Source organism: Fringilla coelebs (genome assembly GCF_963513975.1).
Source record: "Fringilla coelebs genome assembly, chromosome: 3".
NCBI classification, from domain to species: Eukaryota; Metazoa; Chordata; class Aves; order Passeriformes; family Fringillidae; genus Fringilla; species Fringilla coelebs.
The window spans coordinates 27,374,988-27,399,503 of record NC_140030.1 but is presented as its reverse complement, the minus strand read 5'-3'; the positions used below and the strand labels follow the sequence as shown (position 1 = coordinate 27,399,503).

The 24,516-nt window shown below is 34.9% G+C and overlaps 1 protein-coding gene across 1 annotated transcript in view; it reads left to right on the top strand.

Annotated features, from left to right (window-relative positions):
* Positions 1–24,516, top strand: part of EYS (eyes shut homolog) — a gene marked incomplete at both ends in the record, with an annotated part of 593,802 nt that overhangs the window by 243,500 nt on the left and 325,786 nt on the right. The window contains one exon of the mRNA XM_084202609.1: positions 23,372–23,496. Coding sequence (XP_084058735.1) covers positions 23,372–23,496 — 125 coding nt within the window. The remainder of the gene's footprint in view (positions 1–23,371; positions 23,497–24,516) is intronic.

Here is a 24,516-nt window from a genome sequence, read left to right as displayed (position 1 = left end):
AGAAACTAAGGCTTCCATTATTTTTACCCAGACATTAAATGTAAGTTATGATTCAGCAGTTTTAGGTCACTGCTGTTGTCACAATCTTGTGCACTCAAATGCACTCAGAGAACTGTTCCTAGATTATGACAGAAAATATGTGTACTATTTTTTTTTTTTCCAGAGGTTGGTTGGGAGGTTGGGTTTTTTTTAATTTAAGAACCTGAAATCCATATTGATTTTCCTTGGACAACACAGATCTATGCTTAAGGGTCAGTCTTCCAGGAAATTATGTAAATGTTTAGGCACATTTCTTCAATAGCCCATTCCGTTTCAGGAAAATAATGTCTGGTTGAAGATGCAAGGCAACCAAATGGAATATCATATAGTCTTTTGCTAAGCATCATGCAGATGGCATGACAATCCTGAAAATGAAATATTAAGTTGGTTGCCAAATCCTAGACACAAGGTATGTCACATGAAATTAATTTATTCTACTTTCTATTTAGAAATTAAACATTCTTCAATGTTCTATTTGTCAATTCCAGACCCAGTTCCTTTCTCATATTTTGGTCTTTAAATTGCAAAGGACATTAAGAAAGAGGATTACATCATTAATTAAAACATCTGCACACTGAAACACAGTTATAGCAGAATGAATAATTAAAAATTGGACCAGAGAAGTTTCCTGTTTGTTTGAGAGACTATTCATTCCTCCATGGAAGAGTTATCTTCCTGATGGGAACAAGAAACAAAGTATAATGAATATAAGCAACAGAATTCACAGAAAGAATACTGTTTAATGAAAGAACTACAATTTAATGTAAGATTAGGGAAAAAATGTTATCAAATAAACAAATAATTTAGATTTTTTTTTTTACCTCTGTTTAAATTGTGTTATTTTTACTATCCTTGCCATAAGTTTTTAAATGAGACTATTAGAAATAAGCATCCAGAAGAATAGGGGCTTTATATCATACACACATTTTCCCACACCTGGTCTACATCAACATTCCTAGTGATTAATATTTTGTGACTTCTTGTGATGCTTAGCAGTATTCCATAACTCTCTATTTTCAAATTGTTTAATGGGTGCAGTGCTTTTAAGTAAAGTCCTACTTCTACCGATGTATAATAAGTGCTTCTATAATGTGAGTGCTTCAAATGTGAGTGAATTTCAATTACAGATTAGTTCAGGATCGCACCTCATTCCATTACTGATGTTCTATGTTTGAACCCAGACCCCTAGTGATTAAACACGGGTGCTATGAACCGATTATGTCATCTTTCCATCTGAAGTGTTTCTCATAAGGTGCTGAGCACAGCCTTTCAACAACCCCCCACCCCCCACACACAGGCACACACACGACTTATTTGAAGCCCTGTGCTTTGGTAAGACTCCTGAATTAACTTAAGAGTGAGGCTGCCACAAACTTTGCTTTGTAAAACCTATTGTTATTCATACAGTGTTTCTTAGTCAGGCAGATTTCTCTGGAGAAAAAGCCTTTTCGTGCTTTGATAGACTAGGCAGTAATAACAGAAACTCTTCCAATACCTACAAGAAAGCTGGAGAGGAACTTTTTACAAGGGCATGTAGTGACAGGACAGACATGTAGTGACTGACTCTAAACTGAGAGAGTGTAGGTTTAGTTTAGATATTAGAAAGAAACAATTCACTGTGACAGCAATGAAACACTGGAACAGGTTGCCCAGAAAAGCTGTACATGTGTGGATGTCTCATCTCTGGAAGAGTTCAAGGCCAAATTACATGGTGCCCTTAGTTACCCAGTCTAGTGGGTGGTATTCCTGCCCACAGTGGGGGTGTTGGGACAAGATGATCTTGAAGGTCCCTTTCATTCCAAACCTGTTGCTATTGAGTTAGGGATTGATAGAAAGTGACATTTGATTCCATGTTCAGAAGGCAGGAGAGCAAACTTTATTAGAACTTCACACATTTTTTATCGGCAAGATTGTTCACCAGAACCTGACTGGCTCTAAATAACACCTGTCACACCATTGGTTCATTAGGAACAACACCATCTTTCCATAACATCACATATAACACATTCCACATGTTCACAAACACCAACTGCAGAGACTTAAGAGAATTGTTTTAATTCCTTCTCTGAGCATTCCCACCTCTTTCCCCAGGATGATTCCTGGGAAAGCTATCTGTTTCTCTCTCTCTGACTAAACTGTCACATCCACACAAACCAGTCTTTGAAATCTGGCATATCACTCTAGCAATAACATTCTACCTCTTGGCAAAGACCACCCATTTAAGTACAAGAAAAAATTAGCTTGTTGTATTAATGAGGTTGGGTTTGGTACTGAAAGTGGCAAGACACTCTTACTGATAATGTAACTTTTTGTGTGCAGTGGAGACAGTTGTTGTGATTATATCCGGAATAAATCACATTCATTTAAATTTCCATGCCCCTGTGTTTAGGTCTAAACAACATACTGCCAGCCAGCTGTCTATGCTGCTACTGTAGTCAATGCAATAGTAGTACTGTAGTCAGTGCAGTCACTGCAGCTGGACAGGCACATCAACCCTCCCTGGAGACCTGGAGCTCAGGTGTCAAGTTCAGGCTCTGCTGCCTCAGCATCCATAGAATTGCCATTGCAAATGCCCTAGGGTACCCAAAACTTTCACAACAGCCTAACAGATCTCTGGCAAATTTGGTAGCAGTCTGGGTCTTCAGCCTCTAAAGCAGTGGGTCATTGACTCATATCCCTAAGGACTTGAGTCCTTATGTATGTCAACCATATGTCTCTCTGAGCTGGTTCACTGATTGTAGTGGTTAGGTGTTTATCAGATATTATGGGATATTGATATACGAAAGGGCATATATTATGCTTTGCTTTATGTAGATTGCATTTTTGAAATATATTTTCAAAATATATTTCTATTCTTTGATTCGTAAAATTGTCTCAAAGTACACAAATAAGATTAATTTGGATAAAACCAAACCAGAAGATGTGTTCCAAAACCACAGCTCTGAATGCAATGGGTTTACCCATAGGACTGGATCATGATTTAAAGTTTAAAAAAATGAAGAAAATAATGAAATATATACAGTCAGAATATGAGATCCTCAGAATCAAATGGTTTGATCTTCAATTCTTCTCCTATCAGATCCCATGTCTTGCAAACAGTTTGAGCCTTAGTTACCCAAGCATATTTGTTTGCTAAATTTAGATGCTAGTTTTATATATTAATACCAAGTGTACACTACCTACTGGATTAAGCATACTTCAATTTGTGAAGGCAGGGGAGACATCTTAGAGATAACAATTTTATATAATCTGTTTTGAGAAAAAAAGTTAACAGCTTTAAGAGCTATAGACTCTTTATCCTATAATCGATACTCTGACCTATACTGAACCTTATAAAAAACTTGTTGCTTCTTCCTCAGTTTAGTAATAAGGCTGTGCTTTTAAAAAAAAAGGTAATTACCAGTGTCCATATAGCTTTTGTTACTAGGCACCCTTGTTTAACACTGATTTAAAGCTGTATCAGGGAGGCAGACTGCATTCTTGATTAGTATTGATTGTTGGTGTAGTGTTGACCCAAACAGATTGTAACAGAGGAATTAAGGCTGGTGTGGCTGCAAGAACAGTACCACACTCCTCAGTAACACAAAAGATTAATTTACTTTGCAGGATGAGTACAGCAACTGTAGAGCAGTTCGTATTCTACAGCACACATACAAATACACACACACACACACACATAGATTCATACTCACCAAGGCCCCAGATTCTCTGGTCCTCTGGTGTGGCTGTGACCAGCACCATGGACCTGGAGTAGCAGGACAGTCATTCCTGGCTGATACTAGTCCTGGCTGGCTGGGTGGCCTTTACCTGCAGCTCTCTATTTCAGGCTCAATCATCACTGCAGCTTTGTGTGTTTGCCAACATATTTCCCTAAGGGACCACTGTTTTCACTACTCAATGCTTTTTAATCTCAATGGTTATGACAGTGGCCTTGCTGGTCAAGTCATCCTGGATAAATCTCTGAAGTTTCTCCCCTCCTAAGCCAACAAGCCATCATTTCCTAGTCATTGAGTCCAGCCACAAACCCAGTACTGCCAAGCCCCCTATTAAACCGCCTCCCTAAGTGCCACATCTACTTGTCTTTAAATATGTTCAGAGACAGAGACTCAACCACTTCCCTGTGCAGCCTCTTTTAATGCTTGACCACCTTTTCAGTGAAGAATTTTTCACTAATATTCAATTTAAAACTCGCCTGTAAAACTTGATGCCTTTTCCTCTTTTCTCACTGATTCTTCCTTGAGAAGAGACTAAAACCCACAAACTGTAGTGGAGAATGATTCATTATTTCATACAATGAACACAATTATTTCACATGGGTATTTTAAATGCAAAATTAAAACAAAATGCTTGGAAAACACTAGTTACCCTTTTTTTTCAGATCGTGAAATAGATTTTATCTATTAATACATTATTCTTAATTTTTTATATATTTCTTCCAAGTAAATTATATGTGGAACATTTCTCTGTCATGCAAACCTTTTCCAGTTTCTGTGTGTAAATACATACAGAGTATATTCATGTATTATATATGTATGTGTATTTGCTTGTATAGAAAGGAATATACACCTATGTTTACATGTATAGCCACATATGATTTTCTTAGTAACGTTTTCTAGTCATTCGGTCATTCCCTCTGAATATTGATGTGAGGTACTTGCTGTATAACAGAATTGAACATACAATGAAAACAGAAGCAAAACTAAGTTTTAGCATATTTCAATAGCTCCTCAGTAGTCTATCATCATCACCACCTCTATTGCTAGTCACAGTCATGAGTGATCTAAATGCTCCTTCCCTGAACACCCACAAAAGTATCCACGAGGTCAGAGGAAATAAATGGAAGTATTTTCTATACCCAGGTTAGGTGGCAAACAGTTTAATATGGAAAATAGAACTATATGGCCTCTTTGAATACTTAAACACTAATCTATTTGCCTGTTACTTCTATTAGCACTGCAAAATAAGTAAATTAGGCTTAACCCTTGCTCAGGAGAGGATATAGTCTTGAATGATGATTGTCTTCCTTTGGGATTCTTCATTACTAGCAGAATAAAACATCTGAGCAGACCAGAATACATTATTAGCCGATCAGAAGAGAGTCTATGAGTAATCAAGTTAAAGCAAAATGCATAATGATTTATATAATTTCTAAAACACAATATATTATATTTTTTTCTTCTTTGAGATGGAAGAAAAATGTTTAAGTGTGCATTATTCTACATGTGATAGAGAAAACCAGCTGAAAGAAAAAGGAAATTTCTAACAGATATAGTTGTCTATAGCTGTGAGGCTTGATCAGGTTCTTGAAGTAGGGATCCTTCTGGCTGCTGAACACAGAACAGTGGACTCAACACATGATATTTTAAAAAATGAGTCTTTATGTACACAATTTGTTTAAGCAGAAATTGATAGGCTTAATAAATAAATTGTTGGAGGCAGTTTTGTGATCTGCTTTGGGTTTGGTTTTTTTCCACAAATCTAAAAAATTAATGGCTGCAATCCCTCTGAGCTTAGAATATATTAGTCTGCAGGGTTTACAGTGAAGGTTGGATAGAAAGGAAAAGAGTTCAATGCTAATGTAATAGAGATTATGAATCATGTTGAAATTAATTTTTTAACCTATTGCAATGTAGAACTAGATATACTCAACTCCTAATATGACAATAATTTATTTAATATCTTTAATAGGTCAAAATATTAATATTAAGGAGTGCTGAAATTACTTTTTTTTTGGGCATCCATATTTCCTACTTTGATTACAGTTCTGGCTTTTTGCCTTTTCTTATACATATGTTCACTATTTCTTCATGTCCAAATAGTAGTTTATTTCTTCACCCATTCATTCTTTTTAAGAAAAGAAACCTGTAAACAGCTTCCCTGACAAAGAACTACTTGTAACACTTACTACTTTGCAAATTTTATTAATTACCAATATTTAATGTGATACTGAACTTATAGAAGTACAAAAGTATTAGCGAATTACTAAATTAAACCATATCTCCTTTTTCTTTTTCAAACCCTTTTATATCTATTTACATTATAATACCACTCTCATTACTATTTTCTTCATTTCCATACAATCATGGCTCTTGCATATTATCGCCCTGAAATAATAATTTCTGATGAGTGGAAAATAGATATGTTTCAATCTTCCATCTAAAAAAGAAGACTATAGAATATTTCTTTTTTGCTAAGGCCTACCTTGTAGGAAACTTAAGTGCCACATCAAGCATTTTGTTTTCCCAGAAAAAAAATTCTTGAATTATGAGATTGGAGTTAATACCCGGAGCAATTTCCGAGCACTTTTATTTATGTAGATTTGCACACTGTACTTTCTAGCAAATCTCTAAACACACTTGAAATAAATGGCCTAAAACCAAAAGGACTGTCAGTCGTAACCAGATTTTGAAACATCTGCAACTTTAAAATTGACAACTGCTAAATTTAACACAACTGTCTGTGGATTTTTTTTTTTTTTTTGTGTGTTGTAAAACCACAGCAGTCTTTCCTGTTTGTGTATGCAAAGGTGCTTGAGACTGATATCTCTGCTGATTTACATCTCAGGTGCATTTTACCTGGCTTTTTTAGACAACTGCTGCTTGGTTTTCTGCAACTTCTTCATTCAGAAGCAAATGGAAATCCAGCAGTCAATTTAAATCAAAGCATCTGGTCACAGCAATAATACATTGCTTAAACATGCACATGCACTTTTCAAGTTGCAGACATTTGCATACATAAATCAAGTGCCTGCCCTAGAAGGAGGTTTCATGAATTTAGAAGATTTAATGTCTGAATATGTCCAAGTATTAAAATTTTTGGGGACCTTTCTTAATCATTTCTGGAGAATCTGCATAGAATGATAACTTGTAATTCATTCAGAAGTCAACACAGAACAGAAAATACACTCTTCCAAATGCACTTCTTCTGACACATGGTGCTAAAATTGTAACAGACATCTGCAAATGTTGCATTTGTAATGGCAAATCAGTTTCCTTGTATAGAGTCAGTTTAAATATGCACACAGGTGTTTATATGGATGTGAGTGCATATATGTATTTAAAAATGAAAGAGAATTAATAATTCATACAAAGAGATATAATTTCTGCTTATGTTTTTTTTTTTTTTTAAAGGAACTGATTGCTCTTGAAAGATTTCCTGTTTTAAAATGTTTACCTGAAAAATCCTATGTACCGGCAGGGACTTATTCTACCTTAAAAGCCTTTGTGTGTGCACACTTAACAATAAGACTTTATTTCCTCAAAGAGAGAAGGAACACTGAAAAATATGAAACTTCCACCTTTTAAAATTTGTTTTCAGTTTCTGTCTTTAACAGATCAACATTTATTAATGACAGAAAAATTCGGCTGTAGCATGAAATTTATTTTATCCCTGTATTAAGTATACCTTAATTTTTAACGATTGCTTTTTACATATAGCAATATAGAATGGCACCTGTATTTGAAAAATGAATGTTGTGTCTTTTTCAACTGAGACACTGGACTTAGAAGAGCCAAAAATGTAAAACATTAATTGCAGAGATATTTGTCAAGCCAAACTCCCAGTTTCTGTGTTTACTTCAATCAGCAAATCTTAATGTGTATGTATACTCTCTGTCTAAAATTTCAAAAGACCCAAGCTATTATCAAAACTTTTATTGATTAACAGGTATACAAATACAATACAGGAGTTACATACAGGAGTTATACAGGAGTTAGGTCAGTAAGAGATATTTCTTCTTTAGGTTAGGACTGTGCAAACTATGACACAGGTTAACCTCATCACACTTAATGAAGATATATGGAAAATTTGAGGTGTGATGGATAGAACCTCAACAAAAGAGGAGGCACTGTGTGCACCCAGGGTACCCACTGAACAGTTCTCTACAAGACATGTGATCTGCCCTGTGTTCAAAAGGGCAGACCTCCCAAGGAAACTTTTGTTGCTGCTATTTTCTACTATTGACATAGATGGATCATTTCCTGCTGCCACTGAAAGCATTCTTTAAATATTAACTGGGGTTCATAAGCCTCTATGCAACTTTTATAAATCATTACTGCAGAGCACTAGTCAAAAATGCCATCTGTGGAATGTTTTTAAGAAAGGCAGCCTGAAAACACAAGGACTGGCTTAATTTTTTCCAAATAATTAGTATGAGAAAAGCAGTTGTAAAAATCTGAAATGATTACACATGTTAATAAACATACTGAGTTATGAATTTATTTAGTGTTTATTGTGCTATTATCTATATATGTAAAAAAAAGAAAATTTGAAAAAAAAGGCAGGAGTTCATTTATACAACAATGTTCCCTCTTCTAATTTGGTCAATCATTTGCATTGCTGCTGAATGATCTATAAGGCACTGTTATGAAATAAAATATAAATCATTATACACCAACATCAGAATTAATGAATTACTAATTATTACTTCTGATTATTCTGTGTTTATGTCAGATCAGATTAGCAAGTCACTACAGATTGACTGAAAAAATTAGACTAGAGCTACATTACATTATGTAGAATAGCATCCTAAATTTAGATTGTTCTAATTTGGCAACTTGTTTATGTTGCTTTCAAAGAAGCGACCATATGGAATGCTTCAGAAATGTTTATGGGGATAAAACCTCAGTTCTTTCTCACTTGTACTTTGCATGACCTTGAGTATCTCACTTCTCTTTGACTGTGCTCCCATTCCTCTAGCTTCATCTATTTATATTGCCAGCATTTTCTCTTACCATTTGTACAGACTCTCAGATTGTGAACTGGCTATTTTGATGTTACATTCATACAAATGATAATAACAGTGACAGCAATAAATCTATCAGTACTGTGATTCTGGGTCTATAGGACAAAAAAGTAACACTTCAATAGTGGTTTCTTTGCCAGAGAGAAATCAGCTGGAAACAAAGTGTTTGTAAAGTCCTGTAAATATATGTACCCTTTTAAGAATTGAACAGGGTCAAAGGAGACATAATATGCATAAAAGCTGAGCTAGTATTTTTTTATGGCTTGCCACATTGTATTTGAAATGATTCTCTTCTGTGAAAGTCACTGTTCTAGAATCCCTGCAGTATTTCATTTATCTTTGAGAGTTGTAGGGCAACAGCAGTGAAGTCATTTTCTTTTTAAGGCTTTAGTTCGCACATTCAGCCAAAGAAGTTAAATTAATGTTTTTCTTGTTGTCAGCAAGAGGCACAAAGAGAAACATATTACTTATGGCTTCTTTCTAATGAGCAGTTACTGACTTCAAAAGAATGAGCAGATCAGTTTAGTTGTGCAAGGTCCCAGCATTCCTAAATGTCTGGAGTAAGAGAACAGTAGTGTAAGGCAGGCATAACATTGTAAAGGTTGGAGCAATTTGGGCTTTTCTGTATGTCTCAGCATAGTTTCAGAGTCAGCAAAAACAAGAAAATACGTGTTGGGGGCCTCTTTTACACAACTGAAAAATGTACTGTAGAAGGTTTGGGGAGACTGAAGTTTGGTGTAGGGTTTGGATGGCACAAAAGGGTTTGAGTTCAGAGCTGGACATATGGTTTTCAGTAGTTTGATTCACTGACATGAGGAGGAAGAAGCAGGTTATTGTTCTCTTCTAGCAAAACATCTCCCCAAAATGGTTCCGTTTGTGGTAATCCCAGAGGAAACTTTACAGAATCTGAACTTTCCTCAGTCTCTACTGACCCAGCTCAGCCTCAACACAGAGTGAGGAAAAAGCAGAACATTTCTCGTTGACATCTGGTCAAAACTCCTCTGGGGATGCACCGGAGCATGGACTCAAAACATTTGTGCTCCACCTCCAGTGCCGCTTTGGGAAGGTGTTTTCTCCTTCATCACCCCCTACTTGTTGCATATGTTATTAATGCACATGGCATTAGCTCTCCAGGTGGTATATCCAGGTAGTGCTTCCAGGTGCAGGAGAAGGGCAGAATGGGATTTTTTTTGGCAGGTTTGTGTAGGGATTTTCCCCTCTTATGAGAACAGCTTTTTGCTTGCCTTTCTTTTTAATTTTTTTTCTTTTTAATAGGTGGCTTTTTATTTGGTGTTATACTCACACTTCCAATGTTTCTCTGTACAATAAAGGCTGACATTTAAAGTCTTTCTTATGCAAAATGTGGGGTAGCCATGAGGATGCTGATGGCTTCTCTGTGAGGAAGAACACGATGCTGCTGTCAGGGGCTTCTTTCTTCTCATTGTTTGGGTCCACTTGGATTTCTTTAATGCTGCCACTCACACACAAAAGCCTGTGATTTGTCTGGCAGTCACTTGCAGAGTGAGTATAACACTGTCCCTGGAGGGGCATCCCCAGAGCTGGAGCTGGAATGGGGGAAGCAGCAGTCACTGAGAACAGCATAGGTGCTCCAACAAAGCCAATCCCGTTCAGACCCAAACAAGTGAGACAAATCTTGAGACCTTGCAGTGCCAGGTTAATACAGGGCCTGTATTCTACTGTTAAAGGCACAAACCACATTCATTGCAGGACAGTAGGTGTTGTGTAATCGTAATTTTCCTCCTGAATCTGAGACACACAGAGGGTGGTAGCTATGGTATGGGACCTCTGGGAAAGCTGAGCACTTCTGGAAATGTAGCAGAAAGCCTGATGGAATACATTAGACTGCTGAAATGGCTCCTTGGTATCTCTATGCAGGTGACTGAATTCTACCCGTAACACTATAGCTAGCAAACAAACACTAGGAAACAAAAAAAAGCACAAGGCACTGCATGACACAGATGGCAAGAATTAAGCCTTTAGTGAGTATAAACGTTCTAAAAAGAGTTTAACAAGTAGAAAGCACAAAGTTGAGTAGATAAGGCAGATATCAAGGTTGGAGATGCACTTAGGCAGATAAGCATTTGAAAAGAACCTTCAGCTTTGTCCAAGAAGATAGGAAAATAGTTACATTGTAATAGGAGTGCTTATAGTAGACAAGAGAACATAAATGTCAATGGTAGTGAAAAGGGATGATTAAGACAGATAACACATTATTTCCACAAAATCTTTACAAATATAGTTCATAACTGAGCACTATGTAACACCATCTTTATGATTATGCTCATTCCATCCATTTCAGGGTGAGGGAATGGGAATGGGAAGAGGAATCCAATTCTTAGCTTTCGTAGCTAGGTATGATCCATTTTCAGCAGTATTGGTAACTTAGCACAGATACTCATTAATATTTGTAAGATACTAGACAATGTAAGATGCAAATTTCCTTCTCATAAGTAATAGGTATGCTTGCCCTGAAGGGGAATATACTGTACTAAGAAAAAAGAAAGATTTGAAAACATGGGGGAAAAAGTGACATTTTTTCTTTCATCTGCACTAGAAATTGCGAGTAACGGTTTCAATACATGTTCTTGTTTATCCTTAATACCTGTTTTACCTCTTGCTTTTACCAAGAGCTTTACTGTCCATACATGTGTTATGGAAGGTATACATTATTCACAAAGTCGAGAGATTTTTTTGTTTCTTTGCAGGATCTTGCAAAGGATGAAAATCAACTAAGGTTCTAGTTATCGTGTGGAGCTCTTAGTTAAAAATCACCTCTTACTTCATCCCCATTAACACCTATACAATCTTTCCAAGAAGCAGCTTGAAGTATTGTTCCACATGATTCTTCAACAGTCATGTGGAATAAGGAATAAGTACTTTACAAATAACACAGTCAATAGAATGTTTGCACTAAGATGGTTCCCAGTTCTTTCTTTTCCCACTAATATCTTTTATTGTGTTTTTAGCTCTCCAAGAACTATTATAGCTTTGTCCATTCTTTCGCAAAGATGCTCTGACTTTTTCTGTGGAAATGCTGTTTTTAAGAGTTTTAACGACATTGAAGGCAGTCAAATGTGTCCCCTGATAAATAAACTGACTTGACAGTGTTCTCTACTACTATTAAATTAAGCTATATGCTCTCCTAAAATGTCTGCACCACAGAAATCACTGTGGATGCTAGTAATCTGGACAGATTGCAATGTTATCTCATCATGCTTTTGGGAAATCTAAAGGAACAGGTTTCATTTTAAATGAGTTTTTCCTAGTCATTAAAGGCATTTTTTCATATATCACAGTTTGTTCTTGCTGTGGTAGTTCACTAGCCTTCTCCCCTGACCGCCACTATGGGAAAACTTTTAGTGTAGTGTTTCTCACATCAGCCAAAGAAACAGTAGCAGTTATTTATTAGTGATGATTGTGGACTGGTAAGCCTGCCTTATGAGGAAAGGCTAAGAGAACGGAGTATGGTCAGTTTTGAGTAAAGAAGGCTTAGGTCAGGGGCTTACAGGGCCTTATTACCGTGTTACAGCATCCAAAGGGTGGCTACAAAGAACGTGGAGACTTTTTTCATGGAATCACATGGAAAAGATGAGAGGTCATGAGTACAAGTTGCTCATGTGGAGATTCTTGTTGGACACACAAGGACAATTTTTTGCAATGAAAACAATCAGCCATCAGATTAATTTTGACAAGCGATGGATTGGACAATATTGGATACTTTTAAGATTCAACTGGACAGGGTGCTGAGGCATTTTGTCCAAACAGTGTTTTGCCAAGAAATGTTAGATCAGATGATCCTTGAGGTTGCTTCCAACCTGGTATTATGTGAATTAGCATTTTTTCCAGGTGACACTATTGCTTCACTTTTGTAAGTTAGTCTGTGTTTGGAAGGGATTAGTTTTTGTCAGTTTCCAAATTTCATAGTGCTTAATACTAGAAGCACCCAGCAGAGCCCATAGGTGTAGAATGCACTACAGATATGAGAAAGAGCTGAGGAAAAAAAGGTTCAATTAAATTTTAAGTTTTTTTGCCCCTACTACTATGTCATATTAAAACTTCCGTGTCTTGACTGGGCAAGAGCCATGCTTTGTATGTAAAGTCAAGAATTTACTCTATGTCTAATTGGAATCATAAATCTTGCCAAAAATGTAATATTAGTCCAGTTACAGAAGCGTTAAAACTTACCATGCAAGTTATTCAAATACTGAAGTTCAATCATGGTAATAAAAGTTTAATGCTTGAAACTTACAGACAAACTTTATGCTTCCATTTGTTTTATTCAGGGAGAAGGGGTTATGGTTCATTCTCATCCTGAATCTTTTGCCAAGGGAATGCAGTGGGGGCTTCTTTCTTGTACTTGAGGGGCTTATACTAGGGGATACTTTTAAGCATTTTCTAACATGTCCTATACCTTGTTTCTTTTGCTTTTTGTGTTACATCTGAATTTTTTTATGTAAGTGGTGTTTTATTCATGTTGGAAGCTTGTCTTTTATTACTCCTAAAGACATTTTCACCCAGTTTCAAATGTACCATCTCAACTGTTATACAGTATTTTGTTCCACAATACCCCATAATTTATTCTATGCAAAGAAAAGTGTCACTGGAATAGTACTTGTTATCACTATTTGAGCTATATTGGAATTATTATAAAAAGAGACATATCAGCACACCATTGTACGATGAAAATCAAAACTCAAACAAATTAGATATGAGCCTACTAGACCTAAAAAAAGCTAAAACAAACCTCCAGGCAAGAGTAAGACAAGTCCAGACAAATCAGGCTTGATGAGCCCCAGTCTACAGCCTTGCAGTGTAAGAACAAACCCTGTGGTTTCTTGTTCAGTAATACCATGTTTACTGAACTAAAGGGCTACTAAAGTGAGACAGGAAAAACTGTGTTGATATTATTTGTAAAAACTGAAAATATATGCTGAAATGGAATTTGTTACACTTCACTTGTCTTTTAACAATTCATAGCCAAAATTATTAACACTAAGAATCAACTGATACAGCCCCTGTGAAATGATCCCTGGGGATTCCAGCAATAAACTATGGGGAATAGGGAGGTTGGTCTTGACAAGAAATAGCAGGCTGCTAATGAGGCGCTCACAATTCTGCATTATGATGTTTTATCTGTATTATCAGAGTTGGAAAGGGCAGAGGTCTTAAATAGTACCTGAAAAATTAAATTGAAGTGGTACAGAACATTTATTACTGATGGGCTAACAGCTCCCTTCTGCTCTCCTGTAGCATTTTGTGAGCTCTTAACTTATTTCATAAACTCTATTAACTAAAATCTTTTATTTTTTTATGCACGGTTCTCAACACAGTCTTGTACACACAGTCACGCACACAGGGGCTAATTTAAACCAAGAACATTGGACAAGAAAATGAAGAATAGGAAAATAGTGTCTGATATTAATCTGTCCTGGATTTTGAATGAGGGCCTGGAGAGCAGAGAGGTATGTCAAGACTGATATTATAGGAGTTTACATCAGCTAAGGACCTGTCTTAACTTATTCTTTTATGTATAAATACTATTAGTAAAAAGCTTAGAGAGATTCTGTTTGAGAAAGGATTGACCAGATGTTAGCTTTCCTCTATATGAAATCTCGCTGCAAATACGGATTATTTTAGCAAACAGCTGAATGGTGGCTTTTCATCAGTTCTACAAGGACACAAGCACAGATACACACCCACACACACGCATTCCTGCTCCTCCTTTAATTCTGCCCACACTACTGGTGTGTGAAGAAATGCATATAGTTTCATCGGGGTAGGTTAATAAAATAAAGAAAGGAGTGTCTTAGCTCTAATATATTTTCATCAAGGCTTAGCCATTCTGGTTATTTTACTGTATTCATTGTAGCCTGATATTCCACAGATTAACCTTTCCTTTAACGCTGTCACACCCCACCAACTGTGATTTAGCAGGTACATAATTTATCACTTAATAAGAACGTCCATGTTAAGCACAGTGGGAGCTTTTACTGGCAGTAAAATCTGCTTTTCTCATAGGGAAAATAAAGACTGAATCCAAGTGAATTGAGAAAGTTTAACATCTCTTGTAATGAGAATGACCTTAGAAAGAATGGAACTTTTTATTAGCAAATGTTTAGTATGTGTTGTGATTTTCCCAAAACATTCTTTGAGAATAAAGACTCTAATTTGACATACATTCATTAATTTAATTAATTAAAGTGTCAGCAATTTCCAGGGTGACACTGTGTGTTCAGAGTAGTTATAAGGTAGTTTTATATAGTCCACATTGCACTTATATTATTATAGTCAGGAATAAAGCTCTTAAAACAGTCCTTACTGTCCTATGATTCTATGATATTTTTCTTTTTTTCTGTAGACATAATTAGTTCTCTGTTCTATTAATCCTTTTACAAGTAAAGAAGAAAGATAAAGAAAGTTGAGAAAAAGAAAGCTGAAAAGTTGCAAAGCTTCCAACTCCAATCCTGTCTAAAAAATCTGAATCTGTTTTGGGGTTTTGCATGCAACATTCCTCCTGTGTGAAGAAGGATGCCTTGCACTATAGTATATCCAGTTCAAGATGCTGATAGGATCACCTTTCCACGGGGATAAAGAATAAACTTCTTCTGTTTCCTTCATTCTTTGCAAGGCAGTGATGTATCAGTTCATTCTTTCTTACATTTACCTCTGTGAGTATAAATCATAGGCAATTATACATTTATAATTTTATTGTCTGATATTAACCAGACAAACACTGTTGTAATCTTGTAAGCCTATGATAAGTTCTCATTGTTAGTGAAAATATGGGGCTGTTAAAAGTTAACATATGGATAAGGTCCCAATCTTGTGGTTTGTAGCTCCTGTTCTAAAAGTATCCTCCATGAGAATGGCACTATTACTTACGCTTTTAAAATTCATTTTACCTTTGCAAATATATTCAATATAAACTAATGATGAATATGGAGATGTTCCTGACTATCAGAACCAGAAAATTTACAAGATCTGAACTTGAGACTCTTGGACTATATGGGGTAGTGCTCTTTTCAAATTAATTTTTCTCTAATAACTATTTTCATACCACTCTAAATTACATTAATAATTGAATGATTTCTCCCATAATCTAAGAAAGACAGCAGAAATAAAAAAAAAAAGATGTCTCTTGTTATTTCAGATTATAGATCTGTAATAGGGATTCTGATTCTGATATGATAATAACAGAACTTCAGATGAATAAATGGAATACCCTTTAAAACAAATTATATACTCGTGTGCTAATACTATTTTTTCTTTTTGATTAATATTGAATATACTTTAAAATAGAACGAATATTTTCTTACTGTCATAGAGATCAATAATGTATTTTTGCTTCATTCTATGGGAATTTTTTCTTCAGAGTAAATAAATTTGCTTCATTCTAGACAGTACATCCAAGGAGAATACAGGAGAAAAAGGAAATTTAAAAAATGCTATATGTATCATGATATGCTATACTTGTAGCTTGGGGAAAGCTTCATTGTCAGTATTCTAAAATTACCAATCACAGCATCACCTCTGGGAAGGGTTTTAGAGATAATAATCTGAGAAAAGCTCTCAGGGGATTTGTGTAAATTCCTTAGTGGCTGCTTTCTCAAGTTCTCTCCATAGAAACATGCTTCAAAGTATATCAGGAGAAGAAATTTTCAGTGGTATTAGTGATAAGGGAGCTGATTCACATTACTTTGAACTCAGAGCCATTTGTTTTAGGAAGACAATCAGTTTAACCCATTAGTGAAGCCACAGTACCAAAAAGATCCATGCTGATCCAACACAGGATCCCAGAAATCACTAAGAGTTCACATACATGTGCACACAGAAGTCAATGCTCTTTTTTTTTCCTCTCAATTTTTCAGACTCCAAGAGCAGTAGAACACATATTTATTAATTTATGTATTTATTTAACATCATACACATTGATCGGCCTGTCTGCTGCTTCATCAGCAGCATCCACAGTCATCAGACTAGATGGATGACCACACAGAAGATAATTCACTTTCATGTGACACCTTCCTTTTTTCAGTGTTTCTTAGGGAATTTCTGCATCTGCATGTAATATAATAAAAGCTCAAAATCTTCAAAATCTGTAGCCAGTAAAACCTGCATAGGACAGTGACTACCAAGCTAAGCTCATTGGGTGACCTGTCCAGCGCCCACAAATTTTGTGTTCATTGAAGGCCATGGTAAAGCTCACTATGAAAGTTGTTTAAAATGCATGATACAAAGCTTGGAATAGTGGAACATTGGAAAAAAAGGTTTCTCAGTTGAAGTGACTTGCCTATAAAAGTTAATTCTAAAGCAATGAAGAGCTTGGTCATTATTAGATAATTATAGAAACTTCCTCTCTGACTATTCTATCAACTTCACAGTAACATGCCCATAGCTATTAATCTCACTTTTAATGAAACACATACAGCAAAAGTTTCAGGAACCTGACTGATGAAACAAGAATGCTATAACAGATTTTACTGCCAATAGATTTTTTATCTAAACAAGTTCAATGTTAAAATCAACTGTAGTATTCTGAGAAATAGAAGAAAAAACAAACCAAAATAATTCCTGTGAATTATATTTTCTAATTCTGCCTTAAGGTTTTTTGTTTGGTTTTTCAGTTTTTACAGAATATGCCTTAAGTACACATCAGTTCATGAGTAAATCCATGCTATATTAGTGTTTTCTGAGATAGGTTCCTTACCAAGGTTCTGGCAAGCCCTGGAGACACCTTGTCTTAATTGCTATTAACAGAATTAATTCTTGAGGTAGAAAAATAAATTGAGAATTTCACTCACTATGTAGAAATCATTGGAAAAGCCCAGAACCTCATAGTGGCTTAAACTTGGCTAGCCACCAGATGCCATCCAGCTGCTCTTTCACTCTCTCTTCTCAGTAGGATGGGGAAGGAAAATAAGATGTAGAAACTCAGAGGTCTAAATCAACACAGGGAACGACTGGCTAAAAGTCTTGACTTGGGGAAAATTTAATTTATTGCCAATTTCAAATAGAATAAGACGGCCAGGAGAGAAAAAAAAAGGCAAAAATAAACCATCTTTTCTCCACAATTCCATCAAACTCTTTTTCACAGGCTTAATTTCCTTCCTTTTTCCCAACTCCTGCACTTCTTTCTCCTTTCCCCAGGTGGTTTAGGGAAAATGAGAAATGGGTTGTTGTGGTCATTCATTGTGTAACCTGATGACAATACTTCACATATATATGAATATATATGCATTTAAGAGGCAAAATTATTTTTTATGTGTGTATTGAGCTAGTATAGACAGGCAGATGTGTAAGATAAGAAAAAGGAACACACATAAATTAGAACAACTAAATTTGAAAGAAATAAAAAGATCTGAACATTCAAAACTTTATGAACATCAAATGAAATATTTTATTTTTCAAATTAATGTTGATAGGGCCAGAATTTTGGTTTGTTCTTGTATATCTTGAGAGAAAAAATCAGTTAAATAAAATGATCCTTGGTTTTTTATATTTTCTCTGTGAATAACCCTACTTAAAAGGGCAAAAATGATGCATTGGCTTCCAGTAAATTGAAATTTACTATCCAAATGATTAGTTGTTAGAGATTAAAGTATGATAAAGAATAAATTTTTTATTTATCACTCTAGAAAAATTCCCCCCTTCCAAAAATATAAAGCTTTAAGAAATCATATTATAATGGTAGGTATATTTAAAATTAATCAGTGCTCTTACTCATTTTTTCTTTAAAATCAAAAAGGTTCTGCAGAAGTTTGTAGTGCTAATACTTCTCATGAAGGTCATGCCTCAGTAGTGCTAAGGGTCATGTATTTCACAGGAAATGTCTCTAATAATTCTGAAGCTGGTTAAATTATCTGGTTTTCCTTGCTCTTCCTTTTTTCCTTTCCAAGCTGGCATATGAGCATCGATTAAATGAATTATAAGGTCCATGTCTGATCGATTTTTCACTTCTTGAATTTAGACAGTAAAACTTTCTATCACATTTGAAGTTAAGAATTATGATTGAGATAATAGAGGTGTGATTCCACTGGAAGTTGAAAAGGAAAAAGTTGCCTTGCAAATGTCAAGGCACCTTGTGATCCAAGATGATTAAAACTAAACTGTTTGCTATATGAATCCCAAGGTGCTGCTATATCTCAGCGTCCATGACATTTAGCCAGTGACTTTTCATAGCTTGTTAATAATGTATAGCAATCCCAGTGTAAATTTGCAGTGACAAATCTGGCCTGTTACAGTAGAGCAGTTAACTAGATTTATTTTGGACAGAAAATGCAGATTTGGAAAAAAAAATCATTACTAATGTCAAAAGAGATTGCACATTTAAAATACAATTTTAGCTAAGGCATTTGCTCAGGAGATGTGCTTTTCGCATTCAGCTATTACTCTGCCCAACATCCTAATTATCTAACCTGGAGGTATTAGTAAAACATCAACAAAGTCATCAAGGTTAACACTCACAAAGAAAAACTGATGCCCCCAAAAAATTTCATAGTGAGGACTGGTCCAAAAAATTCATTGATTTTTCTAGGTTGACTGAGTCACACAAGCAGGTAAAGGTTACCACATAAACATTCTCTTCTAAGTACAATTGCTGTTAATCATTGCTCCAGATAAACCTAATAAACTTCTGTGTTGTAGAAACTATGTTTTTTCTGAACCTCATATCTCACTGATACACAAATTATTCATAAGCTGTAAAAGGTCACAAGGCAGATGAAGAAAGAGAGGGAGGGAGAAGGAAAAGGGTACAGGTTTAAAAAATGGACTCAAATGATGAGATACAAAACAGACTCAAAGAGCAGTGAGTTCCAAGAGGATATAAATCAATGTTGTAGAGAAAAATGTGGCTGACGTTTGGTTTCTTGTAGATTTTCTCTGAGGCTGAGAGTTTACTAACAAAGAAAAAAAATTACTGTGACTGTAGCAAGAATTGTCATAGATCAAAATCCTTCATTTAATTCTCTCTTTTCAGTCTTTTGTTCAGCTATTGCTTTGGCATATGCTCAAATTAAGATAATTACTCCTGATAATGATTGATATAAAGGCACAACATAAAAGGGATTATATTTGCACCACAGTATGTCAGCATCTTATATGAGATAAAAAAAAACTGCTGGGAATGACAGAAAAGAGAAAGATCTTTGTCAACATCCCTAAAACTGGTCATAAATAAATTGTGAATGCATTATTCTTACAGCAAATGAGTACTATTTATTTGCTGCCTTTCAGTACAAAACTATTGATCTTATGTTGATCCTTCTGTAAGTTTAAAAGCTCAGACTTCCCAGTGCACTAGCTTACTTTGTTAGATAAGCCCTCAGAGTTATTTGCCGATAAACCTAGACATGCATTTACTTATAAAGACATAAAATTGTTTTCCATTAGATGGTAATCAACATACAAGATTTGTAGTGATCATACCTTGTATGAAAGCTATCTAAAAGCCTCTGTTTCTCGTTTGGAGAATGTTCATAACCCAAACAACACATAGAAATATGTTACAAAGTGTTTCAGTTATGTTTACTTCTATTTATAGCAAGAACTGTATTCCATATCTACTTAAACTTTCTAATATCAGTTGTATTTAAATTCCACTGTTTGTGTCCCTTCTAATGTTCTAGAAGAAATGACAGAAGGGAAGTAAGAATGTGGAGAGGCAGAACAAATTTTTTTTTTTTTTTAAAGGAGTAGATATGAAGGAAGGTGGGAGTGAACAAAAGGTTAAGAAATTATTGAAGTGCTTGTCAAATCCTAAGAAAAGTTAACTTCATTAAATCTCTTAATAACGTGTAAAGTTTATTGCAATTTTGGGAAATTTGTGAAAGCTGCTGATACTAAGCTGTTGTTTTATCTTACTTTTAGTTGCTTCATAATTGCTCAGAATAATTTAATTATTAGCATGGCTGTCTTTGCAGTGATGAAGCATTTTTCATATTTCATCATGCTTTTTGAACAGAAGCAAACTGAATACTGTGTTTTCAGTTTTTACCAAAAAATATAACACATCAGTATGGTAAATGCTTCCAATAGTTTAAAGTATTCTGTAAGTTGAATGATTGTCTGACATTGTAAAAAGGGCACCTTGTACATATTGATATATGTAAGACTTGATATACTGGATATCTAGGTGCTTTCATGGGTTTAAGCCTTCCATCTAAATTTCAATTTGAAAGCAAAGTCCTACTTGTAAAACTTTTCTATTTCTGGTGGTGCCACAATTACTTTATATGGTATTATAAATTTAATAAATAAATTGAAAGCTTGCAGTACAAAATAGGAAAATATTGTTATTTTGTCAAACATTTCTATGTACACACACACATACATAAATATATATATTTTTTTACCTCTGTGAGAGTTATATAGTTTATATAGTTAATATCTCTGAAGTTTCAAGACTTTGTAGAGCCTTGAGTCTCTGAAGTCTCAAGCTTTTCTGAGTAGGAAATAACACAGAGTTCATCCAGGCTGTAACCTGCAATATCTAGCTGATTCCATGCTATTGATTCTCCATGGGAGTTATAGCAACCTGCTTCACTAATCATTCCTGCTCCAAATAGTTATGACTACAGGAGCTCAGTAAAGACTGTTCTAGTCTTTACTGGTGTCTACTCCTCAGCAAGTATACACACCACATATCAATATGTGCCCAATCGAAGCAGCCAACAGGAGAGTTCTTAAAAAGGCCTTTTTTCAATGTTTGACTTTTACATACTAAAATATCAAGCTCACACACATTAGATACACATAGATGTAGTTGCTCTGTCCAGATATTTTACATAATTGTAAACTTTTTCCAGTTTATTCTGTAAATGCTTTTTTATTGTTAAGATAAAGTATGTATAATTGCACCAAAACATAAAGTTAAATTGAATTTAAACTGGCACCGTATTCCCTGTGTTGAGTTGCCTTTTTCCACTAGTAGAATATTCTTTCCATCCTTTTAATATCTGGGAAAATTTCTTCCCTTCCATTTTTTTTTTTATCTTTTTATTTTTTCCTTGATATGCTGTGTAGACAGTGTGAAAACAAAGGTATATGAAGAAAATTATTTAAGATTTCAGTGAGAAGAATCGTCCTCTGCATTCCTTATTCCACTGAGCATAGGGGAATGCTAGGGTGATTAATGTTGGGTATGTGAAGTTGTGTTCTTACTGGGCTTTTACATTTACATATAGGATCAAAGCACCAAACTGTATCTTCTCAGTGAATTTTTAAAAATGTTTTTCAACCAAAAAACAGGTGGGCTTATGGCACACTCACTAAAGTGTATTTTCCATGTTTTTTCTCTCATATATTAGGACTACATATTTGAAAAATAGTAACGTGTGCTTCAGTTTGTTTATTTTCCAAGCAGTATGCCAAAGCTGTTATCTGTAGTTGATGTAGACTTTGAAAAATCTGTTCTGTTGTTATTTGCTTGGTAGATTCCAAATTGTCATTACCCAGAGTGTATTCCATATGAAATGAAACAAACATAGTCAAATAGTCACAGTAAAAATAAACCAAAGTATAATTCCTGATACACAGAGTAATAATCCCTCAGGAGGTATCTCACACATGTTTCATGGTCCATCCTCCTCTCTTGCTTCACCATGTGGAAAGCTAAGGTAGGCACTGCAAGTACCTCATTCCAATTATATATGTTGAATTCACTCAATGTAGCATCTTGAGGAGAAGGTGACATGGCTACCTGGGTTTACTCAAAGGTACTTTGGTAATGTACTCATCTCCCTCTTAAGTGAGGCATAAACCTGTATGCTTTTCAGTAGACCCAAGACAACATACAAGGTGTGCACACCCAGTAACTAAAAGGGGTTTTTGAAAACATTGTCTCATGTGAAATCTATCAATGTACAACACATCTCAAAACAGTAAATTTTAATAATACCATTATGAGACCCTGGTTTTTAGAACATATTTGCATAAATCCATAAAGCTGTGAGTATATACACAAAGCATGTTTTAATAATGAGATTAGTAGGATTTTTTAACTTCATTAAAGGTCTTGTAAGTCTTGTAAGCTGTATGTTGAAATCATACAGAACTACTTTGATATCAATTATCACATACTATTTACAACCACAAAAATACAGAAGAGGGGTTTTTTTATACCTACAATAATGATTAAAGCTTGGGCCCTGAAGATTAGCTTTTGTGCTGTAGTTTATATTTGATAAAACACATTTGTCAGGAAGCAGTATTTCAAACTTAGGCTGCAGTTATTTAGCTAAATTATTTTAGTTGATAATCTCCCAAGAGTACATAAAGAAAGGTTTGTGTTCACCTTGATAGAACCAGTACACTCTATCTGAGACTGTTATGCTTGATTATGGTCCAGATGTGAAATTTTTGGCTGGGTTTTGCCATCATAAATCCCTTAAAAGATCAGCATGTATAACAACATGAAGCTCAGAAGTGTTCCAGTAAAATACCTTGAAACAGAAAGTAATGTATGATGTCTTGTTAATGCACACATTTTAGACACATTTTTTCCACACAAGGGCTATTTTACATGATGTTTATGCATAGTATAACACTTTGAAATGTTGTTTTCTTCAGGTGTCTTGCTGGATTTTCTGGACAATTTTGCGAAATAGAAGTTAATGAGTGTAATTCATCACCTTGTCTACATGGCTCAACCTGTGCTGATCATATCAATGGATACACTTGTAAATGTCAACAAGGTAACTGCCACATGACAGAGCAATCTTAAACAATGATAGTTTACTAGTGAGAAAAATTGGTAATCCATATGAAGCTGCTCTGTTATATATGAACTATAAGGTACAAAAATGCTATCTCTTTGGCAAACTTTTTGAATGAAATCTAAAGAGAATTAACTACTCCAGTAAGCATATGAGAAAGTTTTCAAAGTAAAGCCAGCTCACTGAGGGAGTCTGAAGTATTATCTAGAGCCAGGTTTATTGTTTATGATCTTTACTAATGTAACTTATTGACCAAGCCATCAAATAGTCACTGTTTAACAACAAAATAATTTCACTACCTATAGAGTAAGATTGACTGAGAAGAAATTCTGAAGACTTTAACAAATAAGAGAAATTTTTTTAAACATTATAAATAGAATGAAAAAAAGGCACTTGCTTAAAAAGTGGGAACTGTTCCCTAATTCTGACTGAGATAACTAAAAGAGGTCTAGTGGCTTATGAAAAATATAAGAGATTTAGTATTTATGAAAATGTTTCACAAATATTTATCAAAATTTTACAAAAGCAAAGGTCACAATCAGTCTGCATTGCCATGCAATCACAAATTTAATCTCTTAAAGACTACTTGCAATCTCCTGTCATGTCTGCTAATAAAAAGCCTTTTCTCACCATAAGCAGGATTTCTAATCCATATACATAAGTAGCTCCATAAGTTACTTTTAAATTAAGAAATATATAAGTAACTGGCTCCTTAAACTTTAATTTTTCAGTTTAAATCTATTTACTATTTTACTCACTTCTGCTGCTGAATGTTTTCTGTGATAGTACTGACACAAGGTTTCCTACTGGTTATTTTAGGGATAATTCAGATATATTCTGGATGATAAATATTCTGTTAACCCATGCTATCTCCATCTATCTGATCTAGTTTTGGTTTCAATTTGCAACCAAAAACATGTTAGTAAACTCTCCTGAAGTTAAGTGACCATATATACATTGCACTTCTCTAGAGTCTTTCTACTCATTCTTCTTCTACAT